At 38.2% G+C, this 21,924-nt stretch overlaps 1 protein-coding gene across 1 annotated transcript; it reads left to right on the top strand.

Annotated features, from left to right (window-relative positions):
• Positions 1 to 664: 664 nt before the first annotated feature.
• On the top strand, positions 665 to 18,614 carry LOC585892 (transmembrane protein 164). Its single transcript, XM_030981520.1, has 6 exons — positions 665 to 796; positions 11,390 to 11,830; positions 12,922 to 13,038; positions 14,910 to 14,991; positions 16,570 to 16,670; positions 17,285 to 18,614. Exons 2-6 carry the CDS (start codon positions 11,462 to 11,464, stop codon positions 17,492 to 17,494), a joined length of 879 nt encoding a protein of 292 aa, XP_030837380.1. The 5' UTR covers positions 665 to 796; positions 11,390 to 11,461; the 3' UTR covers positions 17,495 to 18,614.
• Positions 18,615 to 21,924: the final 3,310 nt, after the last annotated feature.

The following is a 21,924-nucleotide window of genomic DNA, read 5'->3' as shown; positions in this document are numbered from 1 at the left end:
TTTAACTTACTAGAGATTAAAAAAGGCACTTATGAGAGTGGAAAATGGACACTTATTGCAAAGGAAATAAAAAAGGGGTACGTGTCAAAATAAAAGGGGCACTTATCAGAGGTGGAAGGGGGAAGGGGCACTTTTACAAATTAATAGGGGCACTTGTCAATGTAAAAGGGGACTTTTCAGATTTAAATAGGGCAATTATCAGAAGGGGGCGCTTATCAAAAGTGAAAAGGGTCGCTTCTCGTATCTGAAAAGGGGAACTTACTAGAGATTGAAAAAAAGGCACTTATATGAGAATGGAAAATGGACACTTACTGCAAGGAAAATGGGAACTTGTCAAAGGAAAAGGGGTACGTGTCAAAATAAAAGGGGCACTTATCAGAGGTGGAAGGGGGAAGGGGCATTTGTCAAAGTAAAAGGGGCATTTTTTCTATGTAAAAATGGGCACTCCTTACAAAGTAAAAGGGGGCACTTTTCTATGTAAAAAGGGGTACCCCCCCCCCAGAAGCGCGCTATAGGGGCATAATTAGCATAACTGGTGAATATGAGTAGGCCTTTGTCAAGATTGCCTTTTTATACAATTGCGGAAGAAACGCAACGTGATCATGATCCTTCGATCGATTTTTGGTTTTACCGCAGGATCCTCCCTGGTTTTACTACATGATAATGTGTGCTTTGTTCAGTGAGTAGGATTTCTGTTAAAGTAAAGCTCTTTACCCACAAAGAGAATGGAGATTCTGCCGGTATTCCTGTTCTAGTGTATCTCTCCGGATATTGATTTTGGTACAATAACAGTTAGGTATGTAATCATTATGAATGTACTTTGCATTTCGATTTATCTCATTTCAAATATTTGGGTGTGATAATTCAGATTTTTCTCCTAAATAGGCTTAGATTTACGCTGAAAATGAAACTAGATTGTTGCCGTTGAGATTGTGAATGTGATTGTCATTGCGAACAAGCCACTCGGAGAGTACCGCAGGCCGTGGCCGTGCTGCGCCGTGCCGACTGGCTTCTCTTTTTGTACCGACCGCCGAGTGCCGAGAGCGAGACTGAGTGAATAAGTCTATTCCCATGCTAATTGATCGAATGTTTTCATAAAAATCTATAGGCAAAAGACGCAAAGCTAAGAGAGGGCTTGATTTTGGTGAAGTGTCCAAACGGACTCCCCTCCCCCATTATTATTATAGTTATGCAAGTGGTTATGAACCGACGCAATGTTTTTTTTTTCTTTGTGTGTGATCGCCTTTTAAATATTAGGGGTCTAGGTCGACTAGATCTAGGCCAGGTCGAGTTGTCGACCCACTTTTTTCCCTTCATGATTTCATGATCCAAAATTGTCATTTTATGTATTAAGAATGCTTTTATTATACACAGTCATGACATGAAACATGGAAATTGTGAGTATTTAGAGAGTTGTTCTAAATAATAAAGCTGATTTCCGTGGAAACAAGAATATATTTTTGACTAACCCAAGGCATACGTAACGTACGCGACAACCTGATGCTGGTGATAATACGTCATGGTATACGATCGCCGGATAACTTCTTGGTATTAAGTTCATTTTTCTGTCTCAGAAAACATTTTAAATAATGGTAGGAATATGCCTGTTATGTACATTGTATGTATCTTTGCATTTCAATATTATTACCTTTCCTCTACCACAGCGAAATTATCACTTGCCTCAAGATTATTAGTGAATATAAAACTTTTAAGATTGTGCATTTGCTGTGTCGTGTGAGAGTTTATACCGTACCGTGTGCCCCCACTTTTTCAGGTTTCCCCAAAGTGCCCCTTTGTACATAGGATAAGTGCCCTTTTCTTTTCTAATAATTGTCCTTTTCCTCTCTTTTCATTTTTTTTCATTTCTGGCGAGTAGGCTATACCTCTTTCTAGGTGCGAGAAATTCCCCTTTTCACCTCTTAAATTTTTGCCCTTTTTTATTGTGAATTGTGAACCCTTTTCCTTATTAATAAGTGCACTTTATTTCTTTGTATTAAGAACTCCCTTCCCTTTCTCTTAAATGCCACTTTTCATGTTTGATAAGTGGCCCTTTTCCTTTCTAATAAGTGGTTAAAGTACCGTATCCATTGGTTAAGTGCCCCTTTTCCTTTTTTTAATCATATGAGCCCCTCCCCCTTTTCCAAATGCTCCTTTTAACATCTGATAAATTTCCCTTTTAAAATCTGATACATGTCGGTGCCCCTTTTCTCCAACAGATTCCCCATTACCATTCTCAGAAGGTCGGGCAAAACCTGGGATTGCTTGACCTAGCAGCAGTGGCAGATGGGATACAATGATGTATAAGAGCTGAGACATGCATGGAGGAGAGAGAGAGAGAGAGAGAGAGAGAGAGAGTGATAGAGAAAGGAGAGAATTCATGATGCAAAGAATAAGTTATCAGAAGAGGAAGTATAGAAATCAGGGGAGAGAGAGAGAGAGAGAATAAACAGAGGGAAGTTAGAGAGAATAAACAAAGGGAAGTTAGAGAGAATAAACAGAGGGAAGTTAGAGAATATAAAAGAGATATTATCTCTTTTTATAATTTTAAATTATACCAAATTAAGAGAATAACAATATTGAGCAAGAAATGCATACGTAGTCATATATCAATTATAAAAGCATGCACCTTTTTTCCTGGACATTTATTAGAAAAGAAAAGGTGCTCAGGTCACAGTAAAAAGGGCAATTAATTTATAATCATACGGAAGGTGAAATGGCACTTCTTGCATCTGAAAACAAACCCTCGACAGAGATGAAAAAAGGTACTTGTGAGAATGGGGGCTGCGGTACTTAAAAAGCTCTATCCAACATGGCCTTCCTGAATGTGCTGGTTGATGTGGAGTTTATGATGTTGTCACTCAAACGGTTCCACTCAATAGATGGAAAGATGAGTGTCATTGTACAGTATGTCACTCTATCTTTAAAATTGTGCTAGCTCTAATGGTGTTGTATTACTTGTCTGTCTATGATATTTTTGGTATTACAGTTTTCAAATTGTTTTGCACGGATAATCAGGCGCGGATCCAGGGGGGGGCCGAGCGGGCCTTGGCCCCCCCCCCCCCCCCCCCCCCCCGCAAAAAAAAAAAAAAAAAAAAAGGAGAGAGAGAGAAGGAAAGAAGGGAAAGGGAAAGAGGAGAGAAAGGGAAAAAAAAGAAGAGGAAGAAGAAAGAAAAGAGGGAAGAAGTAGATCGGGGGGAGGGGGGGGGGGGGGGCAAAAGGACTTGCCTCCCAGGCTGTTGCCCCCCTCATAAAAAATAAAATAGAAGGAAGGAAAGGGAAAGAAAAAAGGAAAAGAGAGATACAAGAAAGGAAAAAAGAGGTAGAAGAAAAAAAAAGGGGATAACGACACAACACATCGTCTTCTTTCTCTAATGATTTAATGAAACGTAAGCTTCCACTTAGCGCGGGAGGGGGAAAACTCAATTCAGACGAGGATTATTTTTTGGGAACGGTACAACAAATCGTCTTCTTTCTCTAATAATTTATTGAAATGTCAAAGCTTCCGCGTTTCGCGGAGGAGGGAGGGGGAAACTCGCCCCTCCCTGCACCCACCCACCCCCAATTACGTCTCTGCTGGTCACCATTATGAACCAATATTTGGCTCGCATAATTTCAAATTTTGCCCCCCCCCCCTAAGAAATCCTGGATCCGCGCCTGATGAATATACAACGGCAACAGTTTTAATATAAAATGTAAGTTTTTCTTACTTAAATCATTGGTATGGAAACAATTATTTGCCCATCGTTGTGTATTGTATTACATTTTCACTGACAATGAATTCACATTGTAAAGCAATTTTCAAGTTTCCCAGGCTTATTTAGGAGAACAGAAGATTGATATTGTTTAGTTGTACGATAACATCACTCAGTTTGATTTGATTTGATTGGAGATATATCTCTTAAAAAACAGAGTAAAGGCTATACAGTTTCAAACAAACCTACACCATTAAACTTCAAACTCACTCACACATGATTTATTGCGACACTTTCAAGGCTACTTATTATTTCAAGTTCATGTATATACAAAGGGCAACAGCTTCAATATTAAACGTAATTGAAATAATGGTCTGGAAAATGTTAATGCCCATTGTTGTATATTATACAACATTTTCCATAACGATGAATATACATTGTATAATGCAATTTTCAGGAAAACCATACTTGTCATTACTGTTATATTTGTTACATGATACTAAAGCAAATCGTTTCGCTTATCGATAAGATAAATAAATGTGAAGTACGTGTCAAATAATGAAATCATTACGTGCTATTTTTAACCGGACTAGACATTTGAAATGTATAAAAAATGTATACACTATTGACAGCAAGCAAGTTTTTTAAACAAAGAATTCAGAAATTGAACAACATTGCACATTTTAGTCTACACGGCATGCTCTACACTCTGAGTTGGACTGTAAACAGTTGTCTTCTTAAGTCTTCCATATGAATATAAATTTAAAGGAGGTCAATAATCATTATGAAAACACCACTTTCGTAAGGTTGACACATCAATATATATTGTGCACACATGTAACAATGTGATAATATTTTTTCTTGGGGTGGGGGGGGGGGGGGGGGGGGGGTGGGGGTACGGGAGGAGGACAATCCAAAAAGGGACTGATATATGTGAACATTAATATTGATAGTTTTTTGAGCAAAACACAAAATAGGTGGAAGGACGGGGTACACGTCTTCCTTCAATTTTCTGAGGGGGATCGTCCCCCATGGATAATTTGAAAAAGTGCACACCAACAAAATGTATAGCAAATACTGACTAAAGACTGCAACACGCTTTAAGGCTCTGGTGGGCCCAAGAGTACAGCGTTTAGACTAATAGAAATGCTAAAATCTTCTCGCTCGGTCGCTACGCTCCTTCGCATAATATCCTAAAAATATACAAGTAAATATTGAAGAAAATATGTATTCTGTTGGTATCACGTATGTACAAATTACACTGTATGTTAACAAGATTAAAAGTGAAAAAATGAATATTCAGCTTGCTCTTTTAAGAAGTCCCTTCCTGCTCAGTACTTACTAAAATTTACCTAGTAAATATTTACAACCCTTCGGACTGTACACTAAATATCGGCAAAGTAAAAGTGAAGCGTGAAAAAAGTATATTACTTTACTTGCTTGTTTTTATGCTGTATTTTTGCTAAAGAATGTAATTTTGTAACACAACAAAACTTCAACAAATAAGACTTATCATACAGCTTTATGGGGGTAGTCCCTTCCGTCACCTCCGCCTCTTTCACTGGCGTACTGATGGGGGGGGGGGGGGCAGTAAACCCCCCCCCCCCCAATAAAATTTAAACATGGTTTATTTTTAATTTGATACCAGTGATTTACAAGTATTGCTAAAATGGCAGTATTTTTCCATGAGCTCTCGGGGCTCTACCCCCTGGAACCCACCAAGGGCCCTAAGGCGGGCACCTGTTTGCTCATCTGGCCGTAATTAAATGCCTAAAGTCCTTGAGCTTTCGGGGCTCTGCCCTCTGGACTCAACCAAGGGGCCTAAGGCGGGTCCCTAGATGCGTAATTTGGTGCCTAAAAGCCCTTCCGTTATGTATTTCTTATGTATTTCTTTGTCTTTCTTTCTCCATATCCTCTGCACTCTCCTTATGTATTTTTTGTTTTCCCTTTTCTATTACCTTCCCTTCCCTGGGTATACGTGCTTGCACATGTACTATATATGGCTAAACAGTTTTGTAAAAAAAATATGCGAACGGTCAAGGATTAAGAAGAAGGCAAAAAGAGAACAAAGACGGCATCCATGGAAGCCATGTGAGAGTGTCCACTTTTTTTCGCTTTTACTTTCACCCTTGCATTCTTTCCTGAATCTGAGTTTTCTCACACCTTGTAGACTCGTGCAGGTTATGATCTTGTGTGTGTGTGTGTGTGTGTGTGTGTGTGCGTGTGTTTGTGTGTGTTCGTGTAACGAAATAACGTATATAATAGCTTGGCAATTCTCATGGTTATGAGATACAATGTGAAAGGAAATGAGAGAATAATGGTCGCGTAGCTTAAATCAAAGTTCCCCATTGCAGTCCTCTCTTTTTGGATATTTTTGCATTTTGTTTTTGTAAGAGGTGTGGCGCCAGAAGAAAGGAGAGGAAGAAGAAAAGAAACGGGTGAAGAAGGAGATCGGGGGGGCGAAAGGGCCTTGCCTCCCAGGCTGTTGCACCCCCCCCTCCAATAAAAAATAAGAGAGAAGGAAGGAAAGGGAAAGGGTAAGAGGAGATAAAGGGAAGGAAAAAGAAGAAAAGGAAAGAAAGGGGATATCATTTGCAATTTTCCCGCCGGTGGATCGAGGAGGGGCAAAAGGCCCTTACCTACCCCCGCCCCCGCTATAACAAAGAGAGAAAGAAGGAAAAGGGAAAGAGGAGAGCTAAAAGGGAACAAAAAAGAGGAAGAAGAAAAGAAAAGGGTGAAAAGAACGGGAGATCAGTTCCGGTTAATCCCGCCAACAACGTGTGGATCGGGGTGGGGGCCGAAAGGCCCTTGCCCCCCAACCCCCTCGGCAAACCTTAAGGAGGAGAGAAAGGGAAAGAAGAAAAAAGAGAAAGAAGAAAAGGGGGGCACTGGCGTACTGATAGGGGGGGGGGTTTGGGGAATTCAAATTCAAATGTGTGCTTTATTTCTAATTCCATAACGGTGGTTTACAAATAATGCTGAATTCTTTCCGAGATTTTTCCTCAGTTTTTAGTAAATTATACTTTTCTATGCGTTTGTTGGAAAATGACAAATTCCTAAATTTACAGCCAGGCAAGAAATATGATTCTTGAGAAAAGTTAGGGCCCGGGGATCGGCAAGCCTCTCCCCCCCCCCCCCCCCCCCCCCCCCCCCCCCCCCTCCTCCACTTTTTTTTGTGAAAAGGTATAGTAAAGAGAAATAGAAATAAAGAGAGCAAGAAAGAAAGAATAGTTAACTAGCTGCTCATCTGACCGAAATTAAACGCCTAAACCCCCTGAGCTTCCGGGGTTCCGTCCCTTGCACCCCGCCTAGGGCCCTAGACTCCCCTGGATGCTAATCTGACGGAAATGTAATGCCTAAAACCCCTGTTTTCTGGGGGCTTCGCCCGCTGGACCTCACGCCAATTAGTGTCCTGCCAGTGTCACAAATAAGGTATCAAAATTTGTTTATCTGACCGCAGGCGCGTAGCCAGGGGGGGGGGGGGGGTAGAAAAAAAATTGAGAGGAGAGGAAAGGAAGAGGAAGTAGGGAGAAAAAGGAGCAGACAAAAAACATCTTTGAAATTCAGACAAGAATTAAGAGTATAGAGAACGGTGCAACGAATCGTCTTCTATCTCTAATAATTTAATGAAATGTCAAAGCTTCCGCGCTTCGCGGAGGGGGGGGGGGGGACTGAATTAAGACAAGGATTAAGAGTATAGAGAACGGTACAACGAATCGTTTTCTTTCTTCAATGATTTAATGAAACGTAAAAGCTTCCGCGCCTCGCGCGAGAGGGGGGGGGCTGAATTAAGACAAGGATTAAGAGTCGAGAACGGTACAACAAATCGTTTTCTTTCGTCAATGATTTAATGAAACGTAAAAGTTTCCGCGCTTCGCGCGGGAGGGGAAAATTGCATTCAAACGAGGATAATTTTCGAGAACGCTATAACGAATCGTCTTCTTTCGATAATAGTTTAATGAAACGTCAAAGCTTCCGCGCTGCGCGGAGGGGGGGGGGGGCTGAATTTAGAGAAGGATTAAGAGTCGAGAACGGTACAACGAATTGTCTTCTTTCTCTAATACTATAATGAAACCTCATATATAGCTTTCGCGCTTTGCAGAGGGGGGAGGGGGAAACTCGCCCTCCCTACATCCCCCTGCATTACGTCACTGCTGGTCACCATTACGTACCAATATTTGGCTCGCATAATTTCAAATTTGGGCCCCCCCCCTAAGAAATCCTGGATCCGCGCCTGCGGATAATTCATTGATATTTTATTGGTTGAGCAAAGTTTTAAATTGGGGGAGCTTTCACAAGCCTCCCCCTCCCCCTTCCCCCCACCAATTTAAAGAAGAGGTTAAGTCGAGATTTTTCTTCCTTTCTATCTTTAGGCTTGGGAGATGGAACTTGATGAGCTTGCTTGTAATGAAGACCTCATCTCTTGTCATATTATTTCTTATTATTAATACAGATAATGATATGCCTTACATATATAGTGCATATCAAAAACATGTCTCTACAGTGTACAGGGTGTATGCACTGCAATGGAGAGAAGGAAACAAATTATAGATGAGTGAGATACACTCAGCATACTTCCTTAAGTCATTAGTTACCATTGGAAGTTCTAATAAGAAATTTTTTAAAGCCCCACTGTTCTACTTGTAGCTACTTGCTCCCTCTATATACATTGTAGAAAACTTCCCTAATCGGTGCCTGTTGGTCCCCCATGATCCTCTATTTCTTGTACCAGAATTTCTTCAATATAAGAAAGAGAGAGAGAGATTCGTTTGAAAGGGAACTTGTGACAAGCCGTACATCAGGATTTTGGATTCTTTCAATTTGGTTCAATTGAGTATCACTATCAGGCCGATTGTAAAGAAGGGCATTACAGGTATCTATCAATGTGGCACATAACAAGGCTTTGTATGAACTAGTCTTTCTGTCCATTTCTCATCTAAAATAACATCTGATTTGCCCTATAAAGAGGCTACATTGAAAATCTTACTTTCACATGTACGTGATCAATCATTAACAATTTCTGATTTCAAATAACACCAAGACTTTGGACACAGTCTGCTGGTCTTAAAGACCGTCAATACTACTGGCCAGAAGGGATTAGACCACCCAGCCAGGTCACTGACAGGTGGCTATCTCATCAATTCCGCTCTCAACTAACATAAGAAAAAGAGGATCATGGGGGACCAACAGGCACTGATTGGGGAAGTTTTCTATATAGAGGGAGCAAGTAGCTACAGGTAGGACAGTGGGGCTTTAACACATGGCTCTCAAATGATATTGAAGGGCATTCAGTCTGGCGAGACCGCGAGGATAATTAAGAAACAGGAAGTTATTGTATGACGAGGCTCTGACATCATGCGGACATTTTCTCACAGCTTCAAGACACAAACGTTTGAACAGGCACAGTGAAAAAAAATACACTGGGGCGAAGTAGCCCCCAAATTGCCCAAAAGAGCCCCGAAAAATTTGCATAGAGTTCAATGCAAAACAAATTAAAGAGTGTTATTTTCATTCAAGCAAGCTTGAAAAGTAGCCCCCGAAATTTTTAAAGTACCGGTATTTTTTTCCCTGATTTACAGGCAATAACTTGCATCTGCTTATCGTCTGTATACCATTGTTGATAGCCTTGAGCATTAATTACTTTTTCCAAGTAAAGTGTACAGGTATTTATAAGGCCTGCATGAACACAGAGCCTTTATGGGACGACCTCACTTAAAGATGTAGCTGCAGACTCTTCAGTATCTACCATAACAGATTGTGATCTGGGACCGTTTCACAAAACTTGTCATCAGTGACAAAATGACAGTCTTCGTTATAAGCTACTGAAATCCTTGCTTCTGATTGGTTATCAGCAGATTTGTCACTGATTTTTGTCATTTGTCAATGAAAAAAGGCTTTGTGAAACGGGTCCCTGCTTAATTGTAAAACATGAATGTACCCAGTTAAGTGCACTATACCGTTCTTGAATTATCATTGAACCAAGATAGCATTGTTTATGGTATCTAAAGCTGGTGTATAGGTAGTCTAATATTGATAAGAATAATGTCAAAGATAAAGCAAGCTGCTTATCCTTGGCCTTTTTTTCAAGTCTGTTGTTCTTTGCATGTCCTTATCATTATGCAAATATGGATCCCATGCAGGATGACGTAGCACCAGATACTCTTTTCGCACTTGTTTTGCTTATAAAGGTAAAGATCAGTTCTGGTCATGCGATTGCATCGTGATAGAAATGTTGTGGAATCGATCAGAAAAGGTAAGTTGATCATTGCTGCAAGGTTCTGGAATTGTAAAAATCAGAAATTTGGCCCAGTCTTGGTAAAGTTACAAGCACTGTACACAGAAAGATGTAAATGGGACTACGCAACAAGTGCGTGACACGTGCGCGATATCTGTCAGGTCCAAATAGATATAATAATTTACCAAATATATCAATTAGTAGGTGGTTTCTCGGCAAAATTTGTATCATGTATTAGTCAAAACATATCGGAAATATAGTTACAAAGTCACATGACCTTTTTTCTTTGCATGTCAGCATGAAAATCGCTATTCTTTCACATGATTGGTAATAAGAGCTTCAATTTTATTTTTTGTGAGGGGTACGTTTTCAAAACTGGTCTTTACCTTTAACCCCGGAATTTGCTTAGCCCCGTACTATCCTTAACCCCGTACTAACTTTTTTGGTTATAATCTGGAGTTTAGCAAATTTTTGCCAGTGTGAAAAGAAAGTGGAATAAGCTTAACCCCGGACTATAGGTGGGGCTGAGACCCCCCTTTAAAACAGTATTACAAGTGCAGTGTAGGCTGTTTGCTTGATGGTTCCAGGATAGAAATGGAGGTTTCTGCAAATGAGGGATAGCCAGGACGCAGTTTGCCTTTTGGGTGGTTTTGGTATCGTGTTTCTCGCACTTAAGGTGCTCAGTGATTGTGACTCTCAAGTATCGAGTGTCTTAGACATATTGCACAATATGGCCACTGAGTCAATAGGAAATGATCACAGGATCTGTGATCATGAATTTCGCTGGTGCCACGGTTTGGAGGGCTAAGCTAGGGGCGGGAGCAGCCGAGGGAAGTCATTAAATACCAGTCCCAATTTAAAGCCACAACCTGGGATAAAACTAATTCCAATCAAGCAGTTACATGTATGCTTGGCCCAGGGACATACATGTACAGTACATACATGTATGCAAACGTCTTATTTCTACAACTTACCGGTATACACACATTGATATGATTGCCTAAGTCAACGCATTTCACATAGCCGGCCTGTCAAGGTTGACTTACATGTACCTCGTGAGGTTGACTGCATATACATGTACTCGTAGTCTCCCATGTTGGATGTGTCTCTCATTCGACTAGTCGTACAATGTAGTTGTACAATGTCGAAGCATCATCATCATCATTTTTAAGAGAGCACTGAAAACTCACCTTTTTTGATGAATGCTTCGAGTACCGTAATTATTATGTAAACGTACATTGTAAAGCCCTTTGAGAGGGCCTTCGGTCCTGAAATGCGCTATAGAACAAACTATTATTATTATTGTTATTATTAATATTATAATTTCATGATGATGATGATGATGATGATGATGATGATGATGTTAATAATGATAGTGATTATTACATGTATTGCTATAATCAATAGTAACTTAGCATCATATAATAATCACAATTTCTCTTTCCCTTTTCTCTCTTTCTAGTTCTTACTGCTGAAGTGGTAGAGGAAGAGAACTGTTTGTGAGAGGACCATTACCCATTGACTCTATCGCCCAATGAACACAACACTAGCTCCAAGTATGTGGACTATGGACTCCTTAGGCTGGCTCTATGAAGGAGTCGATCCCAAGTTTGCAGGGAATGGAGGACCAGAATGCAACAACTTCTTGAGCGTAAAGCAAAGAGTGATTGAGACGATCATCTTTGTAGCTCTAGGTTCACTGGAATGTTGGTTTGCATGGCAGCGGCTTGGAGTATCAGATCCACACTTTCAGGTGGAACCAAGAGATAAGGGTGAACGATTTGGAAAGCGTTTTCTCTTGGTAATTCTCTGTTTGACATTTGGAGTTGAGATAGGATTCAAATTTGCGTCAAAGACTGTTATATACCTGCTCAATCCATGCCATATGCTGACAGTAGTACAGGTAAGATACCAAGCCGGACTCCTAGATACTTCAACGATAGACGCTAGACCTAACATTTCACCCATCCTAAAATCCAGTTGTACTCGGATAACCCTATATGTCACAAGATCAGCATATATCAAATATCACTGGCACAAGTCTTATCACTGGTCAGAAAATCATACCTGTCTTGTAGGTGGTACATGTATATTCCATGACAGCCATGGAACCTCCAGTAATGTACATTTACTTTTTGTTTTCCTTTTCAAATTATCCCCATAGTAACCAACAATGTCAAAAGACACTCGTGTTTGTGAATTATACATGATTTTTTCTTAAAGTTGTCCAACTTTAATTTATTTTGCAATGCAAGTTCATTACATGTACAGTGTACATGTACATGAAAATTGAAAAGTATAGATTAAAGGTAATACAAAGTTTTGGGAAATTTTGAAAATTGAGTGGATAGTGATTCTTTACAATTTTGATATATTTGGATGCCCCTGTGGATGTACTATAAGCACTAGAAACTTTAGCTCCTGAAACACTTCTGCTTTTGAGTAAAATTAAATATAAAAATTTACCGGTGCTCCTGGTAAATTTTGATAAATTTCAAATAGCGCCTACGGCCATACAATGGTAGCTGCGACCATGAAAATCTCAAAATATGTAGTTGTGCTATATACATGTAGTTTCCAAACGGGAATAGCCAATTGGTCGATTTTAGTCAAGAAACCTTGTTTTATAGCTTAATTGATATCTTGACCTTGAGAGGGAGCTATACAACATAAAGAGTGTATTATTTACAATTTTATAACCTTAGACTCGATTTCAACCGCGACAACGATCACTGAATATTGTAGGATCGCATATGCTTCCAATATGTTCATTTGAACCAAATTCATGACCCCATACCAAAACTTTGTATTACCTTTAAACATTTTATCGAGTCCATCTCATTGTTTTCCTTCTTGTGGAGTTACATTTTATTGTAATTATGCGTTTATTATCTCTTTCTCTCATATTGAATTGTTCCCTGAATATTGGCACACATGTCTGTTTACCATTATTTTTGTTTAACATGAATTAATATATATCCATCTTCCCCTCAGATTTACTTACTTGCCGCCCCACCCAGCAAGCTAGTACGGGTAGTCTTCAGGATGCAGATGGCTTCATTGAGTTGCCCTTTACTAGCCCTACTCTTGCCAGTAGTCAATACAAGATTGGTAAGCTTTGAGTTGTCCTTTACTAGCCTGTAGGATGGTGTAATATTGAAGCCCTAACTGAAACTGTTAGGAAAAGACAACATTTGATTTTGATGTCTAATCATAAATATCTTGATAATCATACAGGCGATTGGCTTGTGAATGTCCTGGGATTCCTGTATGCCCTAAAGGTTTATAATTATGATTGCAGCTTGAGCTAAATCAAGGATTTTTTTGAAAGATCTGAGACAAAGTTATCCCTTTAAAGTAATCTTGTAGATGCAGATAAGCACAATGCATTTCCTCATTTATTGAATGACATGTTAACACTGTGTGAAGTCTTTTATTGAGTTCTTTGAGGAAGTGTTCATGTACATGGAAGTAGTAGCATTTTAAAGGTAAAGACCAGTATTGGAAACGCCCCAATTTCAAAAAAATGAAATGGAAGCTCTCATTACCTATCATGTGAAAGAATATGTTTGGACTAATACATGATGATAAAAAATTTGCCGGGAAACCGCCTACTAATTCATATATTTGGTAAATTTGTTTCTCTCATGGTCTGTGAGAGATATAGGGTAGTCCCATATACATCTTTCTGTGTATAGTGCTTGTAACTTTACGAAGAATGGGCCAAATTTCTTATCATTTTGACGATTCCACAACGTTTCTTTCACAATGCAATCGCATGACCATAACTGGTCTTTATCTTTAATATCATCTGGGGGTGTTTCACAAAGACTAAGATCAATTTTAAGTTGGACTTTAATATGACAGGCCATTCATGCCACTGGTTGCTCTCACTATTGGTCTCTCAATTATGATCTTAGGATAATATTTTTTCCTTCAATAATGAACCATCAGAAAATCTAAATTCTGTATATTTGTGACCATGATTTCTCATCCCTTGAGAGACCAATGCCAATAAATGATGAGAGCAAACAGTGGCATGAACGACCTGCCATAGTTAAGTCCAACTTATAGTCGATCTTAGTCTTTGTGAAACACTCCCCTGCTGTTTTAAACATTATTATTGATCGATTCCTCATACAATAGACAACAAGGAAATCATTCTCAGATTTAAGGAAGATGGTTACCTGTAGTCATAATCAAGTGTTGATTAACAGGTTTACAATCACTGTTCAACCTGCTTGGCAAACATTTGTCCTGTGCTGTGCTGCCATCAAGAGAATGAAACCCTTTATTGTGTGTGTAGAAAATCTCATTCACATGTGTCATTACTATACTTTACACTACTCTCACTTCATTGAAACAAATACAAACTTTCCACTGATTGCAACAGAAAATATATTCTTTTTGTTGGTACTGGTATTTTTAAAAATGCCTGTAATAACATGTTATAACATGTAAATGTTTCTTTTAACATCTTAAGTGGTAGAAAGTATTGAAATATACTAAAATAAATTGCCATTTATACCCCCCCCCCCCCATTTCCAAGAACAATTATATTTTTGCAAACTCTTTCAAGTTTTTTCAATGAAAGAGCGAATAAAAGATGGGTAAAGTTTGAGCTTGTACCAAACATTCAACACAGTAATTGACACATGTGAAATACATGTAGTTTAACAGCTTGTTTTGTACATGTAGTACAGGTTTGCAATCATGTAATCAAGAAACAGCATGTTACATTGAACAGATATTGGTACAAAAACTTTAAAATATTTAAGATTCCAATGAACTTTACACTGAATGTTGAATAACACAGAGACCAATTATACAATGTATATATATTTTTTTACTGAATCTCATTCCGTTTATGTTATGCAATGTAACAATCTATTGATATTAAATCTCATTCCATTCATCTATAAAAAGAAATTGCTTATAACTTTTAAATCTTACATTATGCATGTTTATGTTTGTTTTTTCAGCTACCATTTGAAGCAGAAATCTATTGGATACAGCATTTAATGATATACCTCATTATTCCGCCCTACCTACTAAGTTTAGGAGGTAAGTTTACAGAGTAGAGAAAGGGAGGGAGAATCAGGGAAAAGAGAGAGAGAGATCAGAGAGACAGAGGAATCAAATACACATATTGTCACCTTCTTAAAATAATGGCCTCAGTCACATTTTGAAGAAAAAAATATTTTTGCCCAATTAATCTCTTCATGAGGCTATCCACCTTTGTTAAATGGCATACTGTAAATCTCTGTGTATTAAAGACGCACCTGTGTAAAAGACTCACTCTATTTTTAGGACCAAGACCCCTTCCCCCAAAACCCAACAAATCTGTATGTAGGTGAAATGTGGAAGGTCATAAAGATCAATTTTTCCATGAAATCTCAGGGTTCTAGCCCTGTTTAGTCAATGTACCGTATGTGATTTGAGCCATAAAGTTCAAACTTGATATTATTAGTGTACATCACCATAGTGAGACAAATCAATTAGATTTGGGTTGAAAGGGGGTCAAATGTCAAAGAATAGCAAGTCTATTAACATTCAATTAAAGTTTTATAAACCTTGTTATGTCCTAATCAATGACTACATTCAGCTACGTGTATTCAAGCTGTGAACTTAAAACCTGCCACTAGTATGCATCATTGTAGGGGGGAAAGTGATCAGATTTCAGGATTGCGGGGTCAAAAGTCAAAGTTCAAAGGTCGTAAAACTGAATTGACATGTAACTATAGGTTTCTTGTTCTCATTGTGATATTCCAAGTCATTTAATTTAAGCCCGGATCTTAAGTGAAATTTACAGGCGGAGACACATATTGCAGACACAGTCGCATTTGTCTGGTTTAAAATACTCAAATTGAAACAAAGATAGTCTTATCTGTTGTACTTTATTGACAGTAAATTGATAAATAGTGAAGGTGCTTTGGATGGCAATCATGACATTCAATTAATTAATTAATTTTGCCAAGCAATAAAAAACATACAGGGTAAAAAAGCAGTATACAGAGTATCACACAATTACAATTACCAACATAGATAAACACAGAAAGACACAGAATCAATTTACAAACATGAACACAAAAACACAAGGGAAATTGCTTACCGGTAGGCTGGTAGCAGCCAGAAAGGAGGTGGTCCTATAGGCGGCTGACCAAATAATCATATATAAAAAGCCTTATGAATTAATTTAAAGGGATCGTTTAACAATGTTAAATCTGAGATACACGGCCCTACGTGTTATCAGTGTCTGGGATATGGTGTAATATTGAAGCCCTAAAAAAATTGCACTTCAAAATGATCAAGAAGTGCCTCAAAAAAGTAAAAATCTTTAAGTGACCGGTTTTACCATACTCGTTTTCCCCAATAGACTGTAGTGTTATGAAAACCGTCAGGCGAACGGTTTTCAAAATTTGTAATTCCAATCATAAATATCTTGATAATCAGACAGGCGATCGGCTTGTAAAAGTAATGGGGCTCCTGACTGACCTAAAGGTTTATAATTATCATTGCATCATGAGCTAAATCCAGAATTTTATTTCAGAATCTGAGACAAAGTTACCGGATCCCTTTAAGCTATAATAACAAGTAAAACAAATAACATTGATTGATGTAATATTTGTCCTGATCTCTTAGGCGTCTATAAGACAGAGGGTATATGGGACTTTTCATGGTGTTGGTTTACAGCTGGCTTTCTTCATAATTATCATTTCATCTGCCTCCAAGGTTTAGGTCTGGTAAGTAGACTATTACATTGTAAATCTGTGAAGCTCTTTTACCAACAAGAATCTCATTATTATCATGTTAGAATTAAATCAGAGTTAAAGGCATTTTTTAAGAATCAGGCCTGATAGTTACCTGTTTTCCTGATTTTTAAAAATATTTTTCCCCCCTGATTTTAAAAATATTTTTTCCCTGATTTTTTTTTCTTCCTGATTTTACCCCGATTTTACCCCAATTTCCTTACTCCAAAGGGGTGGGGGGTAGAGTAAAGATCTTTGAGCGATTAGTTTTACCATACTCATTATCCCCGATAGACTAGTGTTATAAAAAACTGTTGTGAAAACAGATTTTGACATTCTAATTCCAATAATAAATATCTTGATAATCAGATAGGCGATCGGCTTGTAAAAGTCATGGGATTCCTGACTGACCTAAAGGTTTCTAATTACCATTGCAGCATGAGCTAAATCCAGGATTTTGTTTAGAATCTGAGGCAAAGATACCCAATCCCTTTAAGATTTATGAATTTGCTTTCCCTCTAATAGCAGTACAATTGTATTATCACGTACCTATCTTCAACAAAATAATATTGACCCGTTTTTTACTGTTATTTTTCTTGTCCTTTCAGTTGACAGAAGTGAATCTGAATGCGATGGTTTGCCCTGCCCCTAGCGATCCATTCTTTGGTCCTTTCTACCGGGTTTGTGGCTTCACACATCAACACCTTCTCTTTCCTCTGCACATTAAAGCATACACCTATGTGGCTAAGAGTCTTGTATTAAGAGACCAAGAAGAAGAATGTAATGGCCATGTTGGCGGCATGATGAAGGAGGATTGAAGTATGGCCAATAAGTTATCATTAGACAAACAGGAAGCTTGCAGATTACAATCGTATAGGTTGAAGGTCAACTGCTTCTCGGCCAATAACCCTGCATCCTACTAACACGAACTTATTTGTTTCACACCATTTTAAAACAGAAGTGATGCTGCTGATGCTGATACAGTCAAACCTGTCTATAGCGACCACCCAAGGGAAGCACAAAAAGTGGCCTTTGTAGACAGGTTCCTTTAGTACATAATTCAATGAGAAACCATTTTCAAGGGAAACAACAAATGTGGCCTTTGTAGACAGGTGGTCTTTGTAGACCAGGTGTTCACTAAAGCAGGTTTGACTGTATTTATAATCATGTGCCTAAAAATATTCAGGAGAAGGTTAAATGATCGATTAAGAAAACACTTAATTCAGCCCACTTTCAAATTGAAAAGCCCACTGAACAATAGGATAGACGTTGTTCGTTCCAAAATGAAATACTGCATAGTATGCGTCTTTCTTACATGTTATAGTAAAGCTACAACTTTTTTTTCATATTGCTGCATTTTTTAAATTGAATCATGTCTGAAATGTAGAGGGAGGCAACAGATCAAACAGTTACAATGACGCTTGTGAAGGAAGAGATATAACTGACGAGGAGACGACAAAACAGGCACTGAAAATGTGTGCATTGTTATAGACAAATATGCTAATTCGGTCCCTTAGCTTGATATCACCAATCTTGGCAGTGTTCTAAAAGTTCTTCAAGTACAAAAGTGGGGCAGTATTTTTTAGGATTTTAAAATAGATGATTGTCTTAATATTTAATGTTTCCAGTCAGGGAATTGTGATAAACTTGTTTGATCTCTCCTTCCCTTATGCAATGATGTGAATTAAATCAATACATGTATTTAAAATCAATTAACCTCTACTTAACCCAATGTAAGTGAAGAAGGATGTGTTGTTCAACAATAGGGACTTTTAGATTTGCACGTCAACATAGTGGACTGCTACGTGTGATGTCCTTAATAAAAGGATTTCACAAGAAGGCGCGATAGCTCAGTCGGTAGAGCAGTGGTCCTGTAATCCGGTGACCCGGTTTTCGAAACCAAGTCGATGCGCTAGTGCCCTTTGGTAAGGCATTTATCCTCACTACCAGGTCCCTCAGAGAGGACCTAAAGCCGTCGGGCGTCTGGTTGCTTACTTACAAGCATTTATGCTTTTTTAGCAGTCGGGTAAAAAATAACCACCACCAACATAAGCACCACCAGTGCCTTATAAGGACGTCACACGTAGCAGTCCACTATGTCGACGTGCAAAAGGACGTCACACGTAGCAGTCCACTATGTCGACGTGCAAAACGACGTCACACGTAGCAGTCCACTATGTCGACGTGCAAAAGGATGTCACACGTAGCAGTCCACTATGTCGACATGCAAAAGGACGTCACACGTAGCAGTCCACTATGTCGACGTGCAAAAGGACGTCACACGTAGCAGTCCACTATGTCGACGTGCAAAAGGACGTCACACGTAGCAGTCCACTATGTCGACGTGCAAAAGGACGTCACACGTAGCAGTCCACTATGTCGACGTGCAAAAGGACGTCACACGTAGCAGTCCACTATGTCGACGTGCAAAAGGACGTCACACGTAGCAGTCCACTATGTCGACGTGCAAAACGACGTCACACGTAGCAGTCCATAATGATATGAAAAAGGAAGATTTAATGTATTTTCCAAGAGAGTTTACATGCCCATCTTATTACGTATGTATCATCTCCATGCTCAAGCCAAATAAAGTAGGCATTTGTGTATTTCATATAACTTTTATGACAATTACTTGTTTGATTTTGACATGCAGTTGTCCATGTGATGCTCTTTGATTATCACTTTTGCTGTAAATGTGCTCATAAATATTAGGGAATGTTATCCCTTTCACTTCATTTATAGTTTGTTGTAACTTGTGAAACAAAATTCATGCCTTTGCAATATGTTAATGTAATATTTTTTCTAGTTTAATAGGTACTATATTTTTAGGCTGAAAATGTATTGTGTTTTTACAGGGTGCATTTTGCCCTATGCCATGTAGCTTCAAATTGAGACTTAATGTTTTATAGCGTAAATATGATTTATAAATTAATTGCAAGTGTTGTTTAATAGTTGATATCCACTTGTCACTTTCAATCAAAAGGTTTGAATCCCAATCCAGAACTAATAATAATAATAATAATAACGTTTTATTTACCCAGGGTCAAGGGTTGTGAAACTGCTCTTCCACCGGGCCCTGCATAACATAATATGTTATTACTACCCTTCTCCAATCTATTATGCCGAGCGCCTAGCTAGAAGGAAGAAGGTCCCATTGTTATAAGTCTTTGGAATGACTCGGCCAGGGTTCGAACCCACGACCTCCCGTTCATGAGGTGGGCGCTCTAACCACTGAGCCACCGTGCTTTGACAAGACTGTATAAATCAATGCTTGCCACTCTCTACCCAGGTGATACCCATTGTGCCAGAGCACTACATAATTGACCACTATGGAATGCTCCCCAGGGAGTGGAGAATGTGCACACATTGTGTGCGGGTAGGCCTGAATCAGATGACCGGGGTAATGATATACCGGGTATCTGTAAAGCGCTTAGATACGTCATTGTATGGGGGTATTGGGCACTATATAATAGCGGAATATCATTATTATTATTATTATTATTATGGCACGGGTAATGATTCTAGGAGTGTCATGGTGTAACACTAGGGCTAACCCGTTGTTTGCATTGCCTAAGCCATGCACAATTGACACAAAAGCTGGATGGCTCATTAAAAAAAAGGCATGAGATCGGAATTACCCTTTGATTTTGTATAACAAAGTGTAATCGCGGCTACAGTGTATGTGATATAACAGATACTGGGGGCGTAATGTATATTATACACCCTACAAGTCAGTACCTGAATATATCTTCATATCGGGGTTATGATTAAAAAAAATAAAAACATAATTTGTTATGAATTGGAAGACCATGTCTTTAACTATTGTAGCTTTTTTGCCCCTCAACAAGTTTCTCATTCCTTGTTGTAATAGAACAAAGAGACCACTTGCATATGAATACCACCATCTGTCCTATCTTGAATGATGGCTGTGTACATTCATGTGAAGATCATGTATCAGGTGTACTTGTCTTGCATTCCGAGTCATTTTTCAGACAATTCTTTTTCCTCTTAATACTTTTATGTTGAGCAAGGCTTTTACTTTGTTGCAGAGAAAGTTTTTGATATAAAATTGGATCTATAAATGTGTATCAATATTTAATTATAATAACTTGTATTTATGAATAGATGGCTAATTATATATTGTTTTGTCCTGCAGATTGTTAATATATTACATGACAAATATTAAGATCCTGTAAAGTTTACAACTATTCACAGGTAGATATATAGGAGATAGACATAGTTGTAAAATAAATGTTTATGATTTGAAGTGACTACTAGGTAGGTAGAAATTTTGTTTTCCTATTGACAAACATCTTGATGCAGGCCTAGCAAGTTTATGAAGCCAAACCTGGAAATCATTCTTCCATTCATGTACTTAATGTGAATTTTCTTTAGAATGTGCTGTTTCAGCACTTTTTCTGTTATTTCATGTATGGTTATTATTTTATTTGTTCAATGTCATGTTATGATTTGTTGTTATATTGCATATTATTGTAAGCGCTGTGATATAGTGTACTATGAATAGCGTAGCTAAATGCCTAATAATGATAATATGGTATGTTTTCTTTTTTCTCATTTAAAAAGAATAATCAATTTTTGTTTACCCTGCAACAAAATATAAGGCTTTAAAATGTTTTTTGTGTGTAATTGTTCTTACCATTTCTTCATTTGTCATTGTATAGATAAAGTTATAAACCATTAGCTAAGATAAAAAATATTTTTGCATTTGAATATATATGTTCAATATCCATGTAGCTTGGATAGAATACCATAGATTCATTCAATATTTCACCTTTAACCTCGTAGGTAAGGTATGATTATCTTTAATTCCTCAGATAGGACTAGATAATTTAATTTTGAGTGTTTGTTACAAATATAGAATTTCTTTTAATTATACAGTAGGCTTGCGGGTGCAACATGTGAGAGAGAGGGAGGATTGAGGAGTCCTGAAAAAGAACTCTCTGTAATTTTTCTTGAGGGTGTGTATCTTTTTATTAATCATGAATATAGATGGTGACAGAAATTGGACAGTATGAAATATTGTGAAGATGTCCAGGATTTCTTTGTATTGTAGTTAAGTAATCTTGGAAAGCTGTTTGGAAAGTGCATAGAGCAGTTTTAATTGATTATGTAACAGTTTATTATTATTATAACTGTATATGAATACAATGATTTTTATACTGACAGTTGTGTTATTTGAAGCAAATTGTTCGGAAAGAGCGAATACATTGGTTATGTGTCATGAGCT

Source organism: Strongylocentrotus purpuratus, unplaced genomic scaffold (genome assembly GCF_000002235.5).
Source record: "Strongylocentrotus purpuratus isolate Spur 01 unplaced genomic scaffold, Spur_5.0 spur5_scaffold_12, whole genome shotgun sequence".
Taxonomy (NCBI): Eukaryota; Metazoa; Echinodermata; class Echinoidea; order Camarodonta; family Strongylocentrotidae; genus Strongylocentrotus; species Strongylocentrotus purpuratus.
Note: the sequence above shows the minus strand (reverse complement) of the source record. Positions and strands in the feature narration are given on the sequence as shown.